The sequence below is a fragment of the Populus trichocarpa genome, chromosome 1 (assembly GCF_000002775.5).
Source record: "Populus trichocarpa isolate Nisqually-1 chromosome 1, P.trichocarpa_v4.1, whole genome shotgun sequence".
NCBI classification, from domain to species: domain Eukaryota; kingdom Viridiplantae; phylum Streptophyta; class Magnoliopsida; order Malpighiales; family Salicaceae; genus Populus; species Populus trichocarpa.
The window spans coordinates 38,199,062-38,217,768 of NC_037285.2; the positions used below are offsets into that span (position 1 = coordinate 38,199,062).

An 18,707-nucleotide genomic window follows, 5' to 3' on the forward strand; every position below is an offset into this window, starting at 1 on the left:
AACCAAAGACAGAATTTATAGGATCGCCAGATCGGGATCTCAAAATAACTAAGTTGTACATAGTTTTGATCATTAGTTTCTGGTTGAAGGAGATTATTGTAAAGATAGAGTTTCAAATCAACCAAGCTTTGAGAAGATCAATTTTGGAAGTTCAGTTATGTTTATCTTTACAAAACTTATTATGTAAAGCTCTCAACTATTCTTTGCTCCGTAAATATTGTAATGAGGGTTATATGTTGTTATTCATTTTTGGATCCCCACGTAAAAAAGGAGAGAAACACAAACTTAAGAAAATAGGTGTGTATCAACTGTTATCTTGATCGGAACAACATAGAAATTATAATTCAAGCTTTAGAATTATATATAAGCTATTTCTACAGCCAGCTCTGTCCAAGTTTCTACATCAATAACTTAAATTAACAGTTCATCCTGCAGCTATTTTGGACGGAATTTGGATCAAAGTGTAGGATTATTACAAGTTCTGGGAAAAGCTAAAGATAACACTGAAAAATAAGCAGCTTTTTATTACTATTATTATCGTGACCGGGCAACACCATTGGCATAAGGTAACACATAACAAAAGCAGATTTAAGATCATTTTCCTTGTGATTTTCAAGATCTAACAGGATGAGGATGGTGCAAAATAGGAGTTAAATGCAGAGCATTTTTTCTTCTAACCGTGGCACCGAAAGCTTCAGACATGTCTAGACTTTCTGGCTTCATGTCACCGGGGAGCTTCCAGTCAAAATGGTAGAGCAAATTTGCTAGTAGAAGATCGACGTTACTTATGCCGAACAGAATGCCTGGACACATCCTTCTTCCAGCACCAAATGGGGTAAACTCAAAATTAACCCCTTTATAATCAATCGAGCTATCAAGAAATCTCTCTGGTTGGAATCTCTCAGCTTCAACCCAATAATTTGAATCCCTTCCGATTGCCCATACATTAACTAGGACTCTGGATTTAATGGGAATATTGTATCCGTTTATTCCACACTCCTCTCGACATTCTCTTGGAATCAGCAAAGGGAGAGGAGGGTGTAATCTCATAGTTTCTCTGATAACCATCTTCAAGTAATTTAATTCACCGACACTTCCATCTTTGCCAAAGACCTCTCGTACCTCTGTTTGAGCCTTTTCCATCACTTCAGGGTGCTTTAGCAGCTCTGACATTGCCCATTCTAGAATAGTTGATGATGTCTCAGTCCCAGCAATGAAAAGGTCCTGAGAGCGAGACACGATAATCAAATTGAGGTAAGCAAATATACAGACCATGCAAAACCAAATGTACAGCAATATAAACACTTACCAGGATGACTGCCTTAATATTATCGGTAGTTAGGGAGAAGTCGAGGTTCCCATGTTCCTGGAGATCTAGAAGAACATCTACAAGATCATCTACTTTACTCTCGTTACTAGAATTGCCCTCCGCTTTGCGAGCTCTATGCTCTTTGATAATGCTTTCAAGTATCCTGTCAGCTTCTTGATGCAACCTTTCCATTCTGGATCTCATCCCAGTTATCCATGGAAGCAATTTGATGGAAGGGAAAAGATCACTTATATTAAAACCTGCTCCCACCTGCATTATTCCCTGAACAAGCGGAACGAATATCTCTTCCTCTTTCCGCAATTTACTGAAGGCTGCTCTCGTAGTGAGCTTATGCTACAGAAAACAGCATCCTGCTAAGGTTGACTATTGATCCTGCACTGGAAGAAATACTTCCAATAAGACTGGATACCTCTTCCTCCCTGATAGATCTAAATGATTGCACACGTTTAGCACTTAATAGCTCCAAGATGGAAATTTTCCGCAACTGCCTCCAGTAGTCTCCATATGCTGCATTCACTATGTCTGTGCAGTTATAAAAGATGATTTGTCCTACAAGGAGATGGGGCCTATGAACAAAGTTGATATCATGGACTTTCATCACTTGTTCAGCAGTTTCTGGAGAAGAAATAACAATGGTCTGAACTTGGCCGAGTTGAAGGTGCATGATAGGTCCGTGTTTCTCGGCCAAGTCTCGCAGGTGGTGATGGGGTAGAGAACCAAATAACTGGTGCAAGTTTCCTATCACAGGCAGCTTCCGTGGACCTGGAGGTAGATTTGGAGTCAAGTCTTTGGTTTTCGACTTTTTGAGCATCCTTAATACCATGAAGATAAAGAGGAGTGATGGGAGAAGGACCAAGGAGGAGGGAATTTGAAGCTGCTCCATTATCGAGTGTTGGTTTGTAAATTTGCTTCTCTTCTATATATGATCTAGTTTCAGTTGAAGTTGTGAGGCTAACCTTAGCGTCAGCCGCTCAGGACAGGAGTCTTTATTTGATAATCATACTTGTCCTGTAGTTGGATAGTATCTCGTTCTACTTCATTTTCGCATTACTCCATGTGTGATATGAGTAGTTGGATGTTACCTCATTCTATTTCAACAAGTTTGATATAAATTATTCAATCCGAATGATCCTAGACAGATCAGAAGGGTTTGTCTGGAATAAACTATTTACTCTGTTTTCTGGAGCTGCAAGGTTATTATTATTATTATATCGGTGAACAAGTATTAATTAATTGCAGCTAAGCCTAAACGCCCTGCAATCAAATTAGCGCAAGCTAAAGCATTAATGGAGTCTGATTCTACACACGCACACACACACGGCTGAACCATTAACACCCATTTCGGAGACTGGGATCTTCAAAGCCTTAGCAATGGCATTAAGCTCAGCCATATTTGGCTCCCGATACAAATATGACAGGAGGAAATGTATTAGCTCAATAATTTCTAGAGATTAATTGTTGAATAATAAGGCCGAAAAAGGTTATTGCAAAACATGGTATATTGAAACAGTAATTCGTCAGCTAATGATGAGAAGGATCTCTTTTAAAATAATATTTGCAGTTAATGATTAAAAAAAATTACATAAACATGTAGAAGATGATGAGAAGGTTCTTTCTTAAAAAAAAATAGAAATTATTAATAGGAGGAATGAAGGGACAAATAATAAATTAATTTGTCAGCTAATGATAATAAAATTACATAAATAAATAAGTTGAAGAATTATTTCATTACTTAACAGGGATGGAGAAGAAAAAAAAAAGTAGAAAATTGTGACTCATCAGTTTTGATGACTCATCAGTTTCCACCGTGTAAGATGGCGTGGAAAGAAAGCGAACTTCGCGGCAATGTTGAAGCGACTCCGCCCATGTTGTTATTATTATCTTCCCTATCATTAGATGCTTTGAATTCATAAATAAATAAATAATAAATAAATAAAGATCTTAGTTAATTATCAAAGTGGCGCGAGATTGGGGGGCGATGGTAGTACATGAAAGCAAAGTCTATAGTATATTGATAGTACGACTTTACAGTACTACAAAACAAAATCATTAAAAAAAATTATTAATATTTATTTTTTAAAATATTTTTATTTAAAAATATATTAAAATAATTTTAAATTTCATATAAAGTAAGTTAAAACACAATCCTAAACACATCGTGTATAGTTTTTTTTAATTTTTTTTATAATAAGATAGATATAGGTTATTATTCTCTGTCAATTTATGATATTTATTACGATAATAAATATATTGATAATGATAACATATTTAATTACAATTAAGATATGATGATATCATCAATAATATTCTCATCAATAAATTCAAGGTTTAGTATAAAGAGAATATAAAAGGTGATCAACAAACAAATAAAAATTATTCATTTAGATTATATTGATTTTTTTTATTATAAACTTTTTATTATTAAAAATATAGATTTTTTCAAGAGTTATATAGATAAAACACATGTTGAAGAAGCAAGTTTAAAATTTACAATTCATTATTTTATAATCCAAATAAAGAAAAATAAATTGTCAATTAATATTTTTTTGTGTAAAATTTAACAAAAAACTATTGGAGTTTATATCTACGTAATTTTTTATTGAGCATCCACCAGATCCAAGCAAGAGCATTTTAAACTTAAAGACAAGTATTTTCAACCCAAAAGACTAATACAAGAGGTTTTAAGAGAAATTATTTTTTTTAGTTATTTTTATTTTTTTTTATTTAGTGTGGTAAATTAAATATTATGCTCAATAATTTTTATTTTTCCTTGTTTATTTATGACTTTAATTGCTTGTTTTTTATTTTGTGGTTTTCTAGTTTATCCAGGTTGATTTTTCTATTTATTTAAATAAACTCTTTGATAGGCATAATACTTTGAAAAGAAATATAAGTAATAGAAGTTTTTGTATAGTAACCCTATTCAGTAAAATTCTATATAGCTTGTACTTTTTATTTTTTTTGTGTTGTTTTCGTCTCCGTCGATTTGATCTAGGAAGACAAGGGAGGTGCCCGCTGTATGGCAGCAACAACTGGTCTAGGCGAGGACCGCACTTTTACCCCTCCAGAGCTTCTGAATAGATCATTGGCATTGCAAGGAAAGTTTTGATTTAGAGCTTTTGTGCCATAATAACTGGCTTGAGAACAAAGAGGAGGCAGTATCACAGTATAACAGAGTGCAGTCTGTTGGAGTCCATCTTCTCAAAGGAGGAATATGGATTTGGAAATTGTTATGCATGTTCAAATGTGATACGTCGATGTTTCTGTTGACTACCTGGAGTGGGAAACAAAAGATGGAAGCTGGCCAAGATCAGTAGGTTGGCCTGCCATCACAGATTTGACCTACTTTATCCATCAACAGGTGGACTAGATTTGACCCCAGTTAGCAAAACTTGTTCGAGTGATTGATTCACATAAAAAGAACCTGAAAATCATTGAACGTCTCAGAAAGTCACCAAATTCAACACCCGCACTCTTTCTTGAGGCTGGTGTTTGCTTATCATGATTGAAGCGTGATCCATCCAGGAAATTATTACATGGGTGTGTTGTTGTTTTGTTTTGAAGTTTTGAGAATTCTACTGGATCTCCACCTCCACGAGCATACACATTTTAATGAAACAACTGTGATGACTGGAGACAATTCATGAATCAGATCACCCACACATGCACGAGGCTCCAATCTGCTGATCTTGAAGCTTTGTCATGGGCTCTAGATTGGGTTTCCAGTTGAATGCAATGGAGACCGAAGTCTTTAGCTCTCTACACAGACGTTAGACCGACCATCTTGATTTCTGACAGCTTGAGCTTCTGCTATTTACACGCCCTTCACTACCTGAGGCTGCAGCAATGATCATGGCCTCAGGCATAAATAATCATGTACAAGTTTTCACCGTTTGTAACTGTGTTTTAAAAGTACATTTGGCGAGCAAAAACCACCCTGCAACACAGCACCAAACGCACACACTAGTGCAGCTTCCGTATTAACTTTCCCAAACTAGTGCTAGATCAATTAATGGACGTAGCAAATCTCATCCGAAGTAATGGATCATTAGCCCGGAGCATATATAACAATGTCCACCTTCTTCATTTCGACGCTGCAGCTTGTAACTAGACCAGACCTTCCTCCAAATACAAAGCTTTGAAAACCTAGTCTATTGATACTACCTTATAATATTGCAGTCAACAAATTTGGGAAAGTTTTTTCAGAAACACAACAAAACAGAACAAGAAGCAACAGAATAAGAAAAAAGACTTGAGCGTGTAAATCAATACAATTGGAAGAGAATTAGCTAGAAGCAGCAGAAACATAGATTGATTAGATTTATACTTCGAGAAGATGTGATCTTGAATAACATGTCACAAGGCAATACATATACAATATATCACTGAATAAAATCAGGACAGAGCCTACTCTGTTTGCTAATAGCTGGAGAACTTCAATTCTCACTCCCAACACAAACAAACAAACAAACAAAAACTCCAAAATCTCGAAACATGTAAACAAGAAAAGTCATCTAAATAACGTAATCAGACCACTCAGAAATATGTGAGGTATGATCCATGGTGAAACTAGGAATCTTATCAAGCTTAATTGGATTCGCCTTCCCTCCAATCAGCCTAGCTGGATTCCCAACAGCAGTAGTTCTAGGTGGCACTTCATGTAACACCACTGAGCCAGCCCCAATCTTGGCCCCATCACCAATCTTAATATTTCCCAGAATACAAGTTCCAGCCCCAATCAACACCCCATTCCCAATCTTTGGATGCCTATCTCCACATGCCTTCCCTGTGCCTCCTAAGGTCACATTATGCAAAATTGACACATTGTTTCCGATCACAGCGGTCTCTCCAACAATCACTCCTGTGGCATGATCAAATAATATTCCTTGACCAATCTTTGCCCCGGGATGGATATCAACTGCGAAAACCTCAGATGCTCTATTTTGTATCAATAGAGCTAGAATTTGTCTACCTTGTGACCATAACTTGTGTGCCACTCTGTGCGCTTGGCATGCTAGAAAGCCTTTGAAATTCAAGAAAGAGTGAACATAGCTCATGCATGCAGGGTCTCTCTCTTTTACAGCTCTCAAATCCTCCTCCACAGCTCTAATGATTTCAGGGCTCTCTTCAAGGACCCCAGCAAAAAGGTCAAAAAGAGTGGTGCTAGGAAGACTGGAATTACTCAGCTTTATTGATAGAAGATTAGCCAACGCTCTTTCTAATGACTTGTGACACAAAATGGAGGTGAAGTAGTAGCTAGATAGTATTGGTTCTTGTTCAACATCAAACCTTGCTTCTTCTTTCATTTTAAGCCATAAGCTATTCTGTTCATCAAAATCATCAACGACAGCAGGCTTGTTGATGGTTTTTGTGTGATTCCTGGAAAAGGGTGTGCAAGAAACATGAGGAGGCCTGCAAAGCTTCGCGTAGTTGTAGGCATGATCATCTGATTGAGACCTGTTAGGATTGCGAGAAAGCTGAGAGGTGTCTGTCCGTGGGGTGTCAATACAAGCAGCCATTGGTATGTTGTTATGGTAAAAATGGTAATGAAGTTTGTGACTGAAAGATAGATCGAAGAAGAGGGATCGTGCTGTTGAAATAATAGAGGTTTGAGGAGAGCGAGAGGAGGGGAAAAAGTCTTATATAGAGAGAGGAAGAGGATCTATGACCAGAACTTTCATGGGAATGGAAATCAAAATGGCATTATTTTTATTTTATTTTCATGGATAAAGAAAGGAACAAGAAAATGATATCTTCGTTAAAGTGCGCAGTGTAGCATAGGATTTTGCCGTTTGGAATTTTGGATGGACAAAGTTGGAGTATCATTTAATGGAGGCAAAAGCAGCCTTGTCCACCACCCAAGGCTTGGTTTACAAGTAAGAAATTTCTCCATTGATTCTCACACACAATAATTACCACTAAACACATACCTGTAAACAAGAAAAAGGTGCCCATCACATGCTACAAATATCTTGGATTATAATCAAATGTGCTAGTTAAGGTGGTTAGATATTTGTTTTTTTTAAAAACAAAATCTTGAATTGAAGTATGATACATAGAATATATTTTTGCTAGAAGAATTTGACGTTTTAGTAGTTTAATCCAGCTCAACCAGATTAGTCGAGGTCCAATAAATTTCTAAATATTAAAATTTAGGTTAAAAAATTATCTTGATTTACTATAATTATCCTTTTGTTTGGTATCTATAATGATTTTTCTATTTTTAATTTGTGAATTAAAAATAAAAGGAATAAACTTTGTTTTTGCCTCTATATATTCTCATTTTTATTCTTATAGTTTAAAATTGTCCAATATTATTCTTATAGTTTTTAAAGTTCCAACATTAGCCGTAAATAAGAGTTTTTATTTGAGAGTTCTCCATGTGATATAAAAACATATGGGGGAATTTAAGAGGAAAAATAAATGAGAAAAACCTATAAAATCAAATGACATATTTATTGATTTATTGACATTTATTTGATTTATTGGCATATTTAATGGGAAAATACCTGAAATTATATTTGTGTTTTTGTATATTTATTGATATAGTTTAATTTTAATCAATTAGATCATATATCATGTTAAATCGGTAAGGAGCACAAAAATGTCTTCTCTGAGATCCGTCCATACTCAAACATCAATTTGTCCATGATTAATTTAAGAGTATAATTAGGAAGGAAATTGTGGATAATGTTTAATGATTTTATTCCTATAGTAATGGAGGATCTAAACTCGTCTACGAAACTGGTTTGACAAGTCAGTCAGTCACAACAAGAAAGGACAGAAGTAGTGACGTTAGTGATGACGTGGTTGTGTCAGATTCACATGTACAGATTGATTTTCCTGGGAAATGACACCGCAATTTATTATTACTGTCTGTGACTGGGCCCTTCTGTTCCCCGTTAATTAGGTACGATTATTTTTTTATTTTAAAATTATTTTTGAAAATTTTTATGTTTTTATTTTATTTATTTTTTTGTTATTTATGTGTTAGTGTTAAAAATATTATTTTAATTTATTTTTAAATAAAAAATATAACCGCCACAGCAATTAAAATCAGGCTTTTCTTGCAAGCCATCCTTCCCTGGTATGTAATTGATTACGTCATGATCAGTTAACTTTTCCTTTGGTCTTAATATTTTATTTTACATTATACGATGACTCATGTGGCTGCCACGTGTGCATATTATCTGTGCTTTCTACATTCATTCATGTCGACATGAATGTGCCCAATTCTCTCCAAAAGTCAAAGAAGTGGCTATAAGACTGGAAAAAAAAAATGGTTATAGTTTCCATTTGTATCTTCTAGAAGTTACGTGGTGATTTAGAATGCATCAAGGAGAACTTTCAACATGTTTTTTTTAAAAAAAAAATTATAATATTTTTATACTAAAATACCTTTTTATATTTTTAAGTTGTTTTAATATATTCGCGTTAAAAATTAATTTTAAAATATATAAAAAATATTATTTTAATATTTTTATAAATAAAAATTACTTTAAAAAATAATTCTTACCACGCTTTCAAATGCTATCTTAATTATATTAAGTTTGTACTCTCGATACGTGATGGGTCAAAATTATTTTTAAAAAACATATATATTCAAGTATTGTAAACATGTTTTAAGAAAAAAAAATTATGATTTAAATTATAGACTTGAATGAATTGAATAAGTTTGTTTTTATTTAAATTAGATAATAAAAATAAAACAACAATAAATTGACAAAGAAAATTTAAGAAAATAATCACTATAACTTGAAAAAAAAACGTTGTTTTCAAAAAAAACCAAACCATGTAGTTCAATATTTAACCCACTAAATAAGAAAGAATGACAAGGGATAAAAAAAAAAAACCTTTAAAAATTAGATATACAATCAAAGTTAGCATGACAAACTTGTAATCTTAGTAATCTGAGTCGAGCCAACCTAGATTATCTTACCAAACTTGCAGTTCAGATTATGAGATCAAGATAATCTTGTAAAAAAAATCAAAAAGCTCATTTAAAAAAAACCAAACAATGTCAATGTGCATTAACTTTTCAACACGTGACCCGAGTTATTAGACTTGAAGCACCCTATATGAAAAAAAACATGAAGCTTAATTCTCAATCAATCAAATATCAAAGCATGAAATTGAAAAAAGAATTTCAACTATATAAAAGGATTTAAAACCAATATATATATATCATTAAAAGAATGAGGATCAAAATTAAAATACAAAATAAATTTTATTTTTAATTGAATGGTGAAGTTAAAAAGAAAAGTCGATTTAGTAAAAAGACCTAAAAAATAAGGATCAAAATTGATATAAAAAGTAAAAAAAAATTATTGAATGGTGAAAATAAAAGGAAAAATAAATTTAACAAAAGAACCCAACAAGAAACAATAATCAAAAGAATGAAGATCAAATTAAAAATAACATATCATAAATTGGAATTCAAAAATTAGAAATTAAAAGAAGAAATACCGAAGTGAAAATCTCTATAAATCAGATGACAACTTTAAAAATTAGCATGGCCAATATAAAAATTGAGTAGATAAAAAAAAATAAGGGGGAAAGAAAGTATCGAAGGTGACAAACTAGCCACTATCAACCACATATACCGCCTACAAAAAAATGATGTTGTGGCTTTTCCAACAACTCATTTGAATATTATATTAAGTATTTTATTTATAATGTATTTCAATTAAAAACTAAAAAGAAAAATTGGAGTAAAAAATAAAGACTACACAAAGAGGTGATGCACTGGCCCTCAAAGATTGGGCATACATACATTGCCTTTTTTCTTCTTCCTTTTTTTTTGGTTTAAGGTCTAACGATACATTATCTACCTTTTTGTTATAAATAAATAAATAAAACAAATTACATGATATTTTCGGGTTCAAGTTTTAGCTATTGGAGATGTGATTGAAAATTCAGGTTTCAAGTTTTTTGGATCAAAAAACTCATTTTTTTTTTACTTATTTTCACTTGAAAACACCAAATAAACACCTTGAAAATCTCAATGAATCAATTTTCACCCTTAAAACACCCCTTAATTGTTCAAAAAATATAAAATTAAACCAAATTAAAAAATTATTCCATAACCCTTATCTGTTTTTTTGGGAGATGGAAGTTTAAAAACATCTTAACAACATTCTTCTTGTTAAGAAGATTTCATTGAAATCAAAATTAGTATTTTTTATTGTCCAAATATACTCAATTGACCACTTTATCTCTCCTTTTTAATTTTAATAATTTTTTCTCTCCTCTCTTAAATTTTAAGGACTAAAAACTAATAATAAAAAGTTTAGAATATAAGCTAGAAGTCACAAAAAGAAGTCTAAATAAAGACTATATGGATAAAAATGATTTTTTTTCACATAAAAAGAAAAAAAAAACCATTGTTTTTTTTTTTGGTTTGGTCTTTTTCTTTTCAGTTTATTTTATACTATAAATTGAAATTTTATTTCATTAAATAGTATCCTAAGTCATCTCTAAAATCTTTCCAAACACCTTAAATTTCCAAGAACGTGCAAAGAAAATAAAACCTCAACACACAAAATACCACAAATATCACATGCAATGATGAAATTGATAAAAATAAAGTTTAATGGCAAAAAGAAATAAAAATCATCCATTGAACAGTGCCCGTCCCAGTGAAATTAGAGGAGGCTCATAGTAACAAATAGTAATATACCTATTGTATAATTAATAATTAGCTTAGAACTCTTGCCTAGCCATGGGTAAATATATAAGTTTTATTTTAATATATTAATTAATTTAAAATTTCAAGTGAATGAAATTAATTGAATCAATATTAAATGTGGTTTGAATTATTTAACTCCATAGGTGAATTTTATGTTTCACCTTAAATATAATATATGAATATGTTTGATTTTGATCAATAATAAAAACCACAATTAATTAAATTTATTTAACAAAAAAATATAATACGAAAAGTCTATAATCGGAAGAAGGCAAAACTAACATTGAAAGGGTGCTCTCTCTCTCTCTCTCTCTCTCTCTCTCTCTCTCTCTCTCTCTCTCTCTCTCTCTCTCTCTCTCTCTCTCTCTCATTGAAAGGTCCAAGTTCTATCTCCTCCCTTTACGTTCAAGGATCTTGTTAATAAAAAAAAATAAAGTTCAGGGACTATTTTACACAATCTTAGAACTCGAAGGACTAATTAAAGTGAAGAATATACATAAAACCTCCACAATATTACTTAATTTTTTTAAGAAAATGATATCGTTTCATGGTAAAAGTACACAAATTAAATACATTGTTTTATTTCACTGTAGCAGGACTTGATTACAGTGAAACACCTTTTGTTTTTGCTTGTTTACTAGAATAGCTAAGAAATAAGATAATGTTGGAATAGAGATAGCAAACAATGAGGAAAAAGAACTAGAAAAGTTTGCAAAGCTATAAAAAGAAAAGAAAGTTAGCTCATGAAGGCTTCACAAACCTTACCGGCTAGCTTTGTATAACTAAATGGGTTTTGATTGTTTTTTTCCAATAATAATAATAATAATAATAATAATAATAATAATCTCATATTTGGTGCATTTATTAATCATGAAATAGTTTTCGTAATAAGTGGAATCAAGAGAGTTCAAACGAGTAGCAAAGATAAAGAATGTTCACGACGAGCAGGAGTTGATAAAAATTAAGAACGAACAATAAATTAATTTATTCTAAGAAAAGCAGTAATTAAAGAAACCAATAAAAGAGACTGTAAATAACTTTGATATAGAAAAGTGAAATGTAGAGAGATAAAACTTGGACCTTGAAATAAAATAATCACGAAGCATAGACTTCAGAGAAAAGTGTTGTACTGAGAATTTTATGTATGAGAGAGCTAATCAAAGAATTACAATGAGCGTGGTTTTCTTTATACACTAATCTAGCTATGGCTTAATTATAAGTCACTTTTCCATCCAGAAAATAAATGAAAATGGTTTTACGAACAATTTCTAACAAGCAAATCCTTGTCTAAAACAATTTGTAAAAATAGAACTGAATAAATCTTTAAGGATAGTTCAACTGGTCAGGTTTTGAGTTTGCTCTCCAATAATCACGAATTCGAGTTCTTTTAGGGTCACTAGAGGTTTACATGATCGTTAAGTTCAGAACCCACACAAACTAAGATTAACTATATAATTCACGCATATCTTATATAAATATTTTTTTTATTAAATAGATATTCAAACAAAATTGTGTGTGTTCTGTATAAATATTCTAAATGTTATTATGATAATAGAATTTGTTCTTTAAATAAAGTTAATATCAACTTGACGGATAAATTATAGTGTTATTCTCCTCGGTAGTAGATTCGGAGGACACAAATTGTTTCTCCATATATATATATATATGAATATTTTCTCTGAAAAACAATAGGCAGAATAGAAGACACCCAGGAGTGGTAATAGAAGTGGTAGGGGCCCGAGAATCATGAATGCCCTTTAGCTTTTCTTCACCGACTACTCACTGTGCTGCTGAATGGAAGACTAGCTAGCCTAGCATCTACGCATCCATGCACCTTTCCATTGTTTTCTTTTTCTACTGGAGCTCCCATGATTTTATCCACACACACGTGTGTGTGCGTGTGTGTACTTAGCAGCATCTATGATTACCTTCTTCTTGTTTTCTTCTCGAACCCAGAAGAACTCCAATGGAGTTTACTTGTATGACTAGTCCGGTTGCTCTTGCTACGCGTTTCAAGGCAAAAAAACAATAAAATCTGCAATCCCTTCTAGTGTTTTTTAACGTAAGAAAATATTTCATTTGCGGAATGAAAACATCACAAAGCATGTTTATAATAAAACAAATCAATAATTATATGTGTAAATAATATCATAAAGAGTTGTTAATAATAATACAAAAACTAAGATACAGTTGTTCATCAAGATATATGATCGTTTGGATTAAGATAATAGTTAGGGGATAAGTATGTCCTTTGCCCAGCTACAAAACATGGACATGGTGATCTAGGATCGCCCACAAACCAGTGAAAGGTCTTTTCTTGTGGCAATGAAGAAAAGGAATATCTTATGGAATATGCAGTTGATATTCTTTCTCTGGCGTGAGAGTCTTCCAAGAACAGAAGAAGCTTCCAATATTTTAAGGTTAAATTAAACCCATAACAATTCAGTCGATTTAATTAGCAGTAGTCATCACTCAGCCATAACATGCACCACAGCACAGAATCCTGAAATAAATCCAATTAAAATCGAATGATTTGATTGAAGGGAGGGAGGGAAAAAGAAAACGACTAGCACTTCATTTTAATATTGGCTCATGTCAATCAATCCATAAAACAGCACACCTGTGAATTGTGATGATGATCATGTTAGATTGGACAAAGTTCTTGCCTGGTTTGGATCAGGTTCCGCAGGTAGAAAAGAGTTTAATTTTCGAAATGGATGGAAACTTCAACTACACTGTTTTGAATTCTCCACAGTTTCGTCTTCATAATTGAAGCAAGTTGCCAACTAGGGCTGATATAAACATCGTTTACCAGCCAACAGAAATGCAGCTTGACCATATTAGATAGCACGTAGCTGGTGATACGTTACCATCACAACCTAGAAAAAGTCAGCTTATAGTTATTTCTAGATTCATGGACCATCCATTGCTACGCTGCGGGGCCGGATTTCTCTCTCAAGAAATGATGTTCAGAAATAATACGAGTGAGATAATTCAATAAATAAATAAATAAAATTATAAAATTTAAATTTGAACAAATTAATTATAGAAAGATAAAACTGAAAAATAAAAATTAATAAACAGGAACTAATAAACAATCAATATCAGGTAAGATAATTGAACTTTGCAACTCAAATCATGTTAATATGATAACGCAATAAAATTCAAAACAGGAAAAATGATGAAGATTAGTTTCAAAAGAATAAAATTTTCAAGGTCATAATCGAAAAGGATTAAAATTTCTTTTTTTGTGGAACAAAAAAGTAACATTGCAGAAAGGACTGAGCCAACCTTTATTGACTCGTCAAACTCGAGATTTAGGTCATAAAATTAAGATAACTCAATAAAAATAAATAAAGAAAATCACAACGTCTATTTAAAAAGAAAAACGATGTCAACCTGCGATCCGAGTCATTAAATTAGAAGCACTCTATCTGAAAAGGCCTCGAAGTCCAATTCCAAACCAAACAAATGTTGTAAAATAAAATTGAAAAAAAAATCAATTATACAAAAGGATCTAAAACAAAAAAATAACAATTAAAAAATTAGGATCAAAATTGAAAAAATAAATAAATTAGATGACAACTAAAATTTTTTAATTGAATGGTGAGATTGAAAAGAAATAACAGTTTAATAAAAGGACCCAAAAAATAATAATCAAAATAACGAGGATCAAATTGAATAAAATAACATATCACAAATTGGGATTGAAAGATGAAATTGAAAATAAATTTAAATTTTACAAAATGATCAAGAACAAAAATTAAAAATCAAAAGAATAAGGAACAAAATTAAAATCTCAATAAATAAGAGAACAACTTTAAAATTTTGAATGTCCAACATGAATTCCAAGAGAAAGAAGGGAAAATAAAAAAGAAAACATTGTTGGCAACAAATCATTCCACCATTGACGTCATGCGCCACTTCAATAGGTAAAAAAAGCGTTGTAACAATTCCAATAACACGATGAAAAGAAATATTTGACCACTAAAAGACACTTCACATGTTGTCAAAAGATTGTGAGCGCCTCCCACTCATTGCACGTGTTATTGTACTTTTATTTTTTTAATTATATTTTTTATTTATTAAAATATCAAATTACTCCTTTTAAACTTGATTGTAACTAAAAATCATATTAAATTTTTTTTTAAAAAAAAAACTTGAACACTAGTTTAGAATTTTTTGTTTTTAAAAATAGTTTATTTATTTTTTTGTATTTTAAAATTACAAAAAGATGAGTTATCCTTTATCAATAGTATAGTGACAAAAATCATCATTTTTTTTTCTCTTGTTAAATTGTGAAAAGACCTCTAAAACTAGTGAAAGGTTTATTTATTATTATTATTATTATTGGCAATGACGGAAAGGAATATCTTATAGAATGTGCAGTTGATATTCTTTCTGTAGCGTGAAAGTTTTCCAAAAACAGAAGTGGCTTCGAATATTTTAAGGTTAAATTAAACCCATAATTTAGTCCTTATATTATTCCCAATTCGTCTATTTAGCATCTCTGTTTTTTATTGAGTCAATTAGATTCTATATTATACAGTTGCAATCAAATAATGTCAATTGAAAGCATCTTTCTAAACAGAATTGGTATTATAGTAGCAGTCTCTTTTCAAAGTGTTTTTTATTTAAAAATATATTAAAATTATTTTTTTTTACTTCAAAACGATCTGAAAACACAAAAAAATAATTTGAAGCAAAGAAAAAAATTAAAATTTTTATTTTAAAATAAACAAATGGGCTCAACAGTAGTCATTAAGTAAAACTCTAAACCATGTGAGATTTCTAATGTATATGTACTTTGGACTAAGACACATTCTATTGCGGAATTGCAGAGTAGGATTTCATAGCTCTGAATGCTTGGGATGGGGATATTGTTGTTTTTTTTCTATTGGTTTATTTGTTATTTTTAAGGATAATGGAGGTCGTTTTAGTAATTTTACATTGATTTTAAGATTACAATTACGATATTGACTTTAAAAAGTAAATAGCCATAACCTTTGTCTAGGGACCTTATAATAACTTTTTCTCATTGAACAATATAACTACTTCATTACTCTTAATATCCAATTTTTTTAGCCTTGACTTTAGGGGTTTGGTTCTAATTTCATAATGATTTTTTTGTTATTATTGTTTAGTCCTAAGGACATTTTTGATTTTGTGCAAAAAAAAAAACGAGAAAGTTGTTGACGCGTGCCCCGCACGTGTCAACATGTATGTAGCTCCGCCACCTTCAAGCGGCATGTGCGGCTGACTTCAGTGCTGTTAATCGTGCTTTCATCGTATCATTTGATTTGTTTTGACGTCCTTTTTCTCTTTAGATAAAGCGTGCATCGTGGTTCAGTTGGGTTTAACGTCAATTTGCTTTTCTTTTTTCCTTCTTTTCCTTCTCTTTCTTCTTCGGGTTGCATGCTAGCCATACAAAAATTAAAGCATCCCTTCAATTTCCTTTTGCTTAAGATTCAGTCCCTCTTCTCTTAATTGCAATTGTTTTAATTATATTGATTATTTCTAATTGGATTTTATTTTTGATTTAATCCCTGGTCATTTGATTTCTTTAATCTTTTTTTATCAAATTTAGTCATATTTTTTTAATTGTTATTTGTTTTGTTTTGAGTTATTTTCTTGATTGATTTGTTTTTGTTTTTTAATTTCATTCCTAATAATTCTTTCAATTGCTATTTTTTTATTCATTTTCTTAATTAATTTATTTTTTTCAATTCCATCCCTAAACATTTATTTTCATTTTATCTTTCCTTAAACATTTAATTTCAATTAATTTTTATGTCGAACTTAATCCTAATTCTTTTAATTGCTATTTATTTTGTTTTGCATTGTCTTTTTTAATTTTCTTCACTTGGTTTCATATGTGTTTTTATTTCTATTATCTTTTATTGATTTTAATAAAAAAGTTCAGTTAACACAGGTGGGTAAATATCTTATTTTGCAAGATCAAATATCGTGATCCACGTTTATCTCTCAATTTTTTCACTTTCTTTTTTAGTTATTATTAATTTACATAAATGATTATTAGATGTTTAGATAAACTTTTTGATTTACACTTATAATTTTTATTATGTAAAAAAACATATCAAAATAGTCTTTGTACTATGCTATTTTCTTAAAAAAAATTACGGTCCATAATAGAGCGCATGTCAAATCAAATTTTTATTTGCCCTGTAATGAATTGTATTTTCACCCTTATTTTTTTGGATGCTTTTCTATAATTGATATTTTTATGATTTCATCTTTTGATACTTTATTTGTTGGGGATTCAGTTTCGTATGATCTTATCATTTTATATTTTTTTTAATATTAGTTTTGTGATTATTTTCAAATATTTTTTTCTATGGAGTTGTCCCGGTCTCATGATTCCAACTCACGAGTTTAGCATGCTATTTTTTTAATATAAATTGATTTGGAATTGTTATGTTTGTGTTTGATTTTTCAAGATATTATTCTAATTTATTTAATTTTTTTTTGGTTTTATACAAATGAAATTTATTTTTTAAAATAAAAAATATTTATTTTTAAATAATATTGTTGTTTAGTGAACACAATCAAGTGAATATCTCATTTTGTATGATTGAATATCTTAATTTGTATTCATCTCTTAATTTTTCTAATTTCTTTTATAGTTATTTTTAATGATTTTTTTTATTTGTTTATATGAAAGGTCATTAATTTATTTATCTAGATACTTGTATAAACTTTTCAATTTATATTTTAAATTTATTTATGTTAAAAAAATACATTGAAATAACTTATATATCTGATATTTATTTTTATTTTTTTAAAAAAAAACTAACCCGCTGCAAATCACATGATAAATGGCTACTTAGTCAACTATAACATGTACCACAGCACAGTATTCTGAAATAAATTTAATTAAAATCGAATGATTTGATTGAAGGGAGGGAGGGAGTAAAAAGAAAAAGAAAAAGAAAAAGAAAACAGCTAGCCCTTCATTTTAATATTGGCTCATGTCAATCCGTATAACACACCTGTAATGATGATCATGTTAAATTGGTCAAGTTCTTGCCTGGTTTGGATCTGATTCCATAGTAGTAATGATGATCATGTTAAATTGGTCAAGTTCTTGCCTGGTTTGGATCTGATTCCATAGTAGTAATGATGAACAGGTAGAAAAGAGTCGCTATAAGGTGCTCCTTTTACACACCCGACATGTTGAAGAAACCAAGGTGCTCCTCCTATGAGGCTATCAGTTCTCGGAAGAAAGGGCGGCCCATATTGTTGATCTACTTCAGAGCAAAATTATACATCGAGCCATTTAACTTGTGGAGGATCATTCAATACAGAGAAGTGAAGGGCAGGTTGTTTTCATGTTCCTGAGCTTGTAATTTAAATAGCCTTTAGTTTTCAAGTTTCTAAAATCTATAGCGCTAGGCCTGTAGCGTGGAACATAGTTTTAATTCAAAAGATAGAATACCTATGGCGGGGCTAAAGATTTACCATAACATGGAAGTCCAGGCACTATTATGTAAAGGCTTTAAGAATTCAGACTAAAATTCGATTTTACTTAAACCTTTGAGATGCACAAATAATTTACCCTATAGTAAATGAAATAATTTGCCGGAAAAAACAAATTGTTTGCTAAAAGAGGCTATTCCCAGCATGCTTTGCAGATTGAAGACAACTATTGACTGCAATGCACGCATGCAC

General features: G+C 31.1%; 2 protein-coding genes and 1 long non-coding RNA gene across 3 annotated transcripts; all 3 read right to left on the minus strand.

The window, feature by feature from the left end:
• Nucleotides 1-395: 395 nt before the first annotated feature.
• LOC112328811 (desmethyl-deoxy-podophyllotoxin synthase) lies at nucleotides 396-3,420 on the minus strand. Its single transcript, XM_024609687.2, is given in 3 exon segments — nucleotides 396-1,224; nucleotides 1,310-1,661; nucleotides 1,663-3,420. Coding segments are annotated over 3 exon segments (1,515 nt in total). The 5' UTR covers nucleotides 2,214-3,420; the 3' UTR covers nucleotides 396-612.
• A 2,195-nt stretch (nucleotides 3,421-5,615) lies between these two features.
• LOC7485103 (serine acetyltransferase 1, chloroplastic) lies at nucleotides 5,616-7,133 on the minus strand. Its single transcript, XM_002300335.4, has one exon. It carries the CDS (start codon nucleotides 6,847-6,849, stop codon nucleotides 5,845-5,847), a length of 1,005 nt encoding a protein of 334 aa, XP_002300371.1. The 5' UTR covers nucleotides 6,850-7,133; the 3' UTR covers nucleotides 5,616-5,844.
• Nucleotides 7,134-13,144: 6,011 nt separating this feature from the next.
• On the minus strand, nucleotides 13,145-13,905 carry LOC112326869 (uncharacterized). The gene is made up of 2 exons (XR_002980855.1): nucleotides 13,639-13,905; nucleotides 13,145-13,521 (listed from the first exon to the last, which is right to left on the minus strand). It is a non-coding gene; the product is annotated as an uncharacterized LOC112326869 (long non-coding RNA).
• Between the last annotated feature and the right edge of the window lie 4,802 nt (nucleotides 13,906-18,707).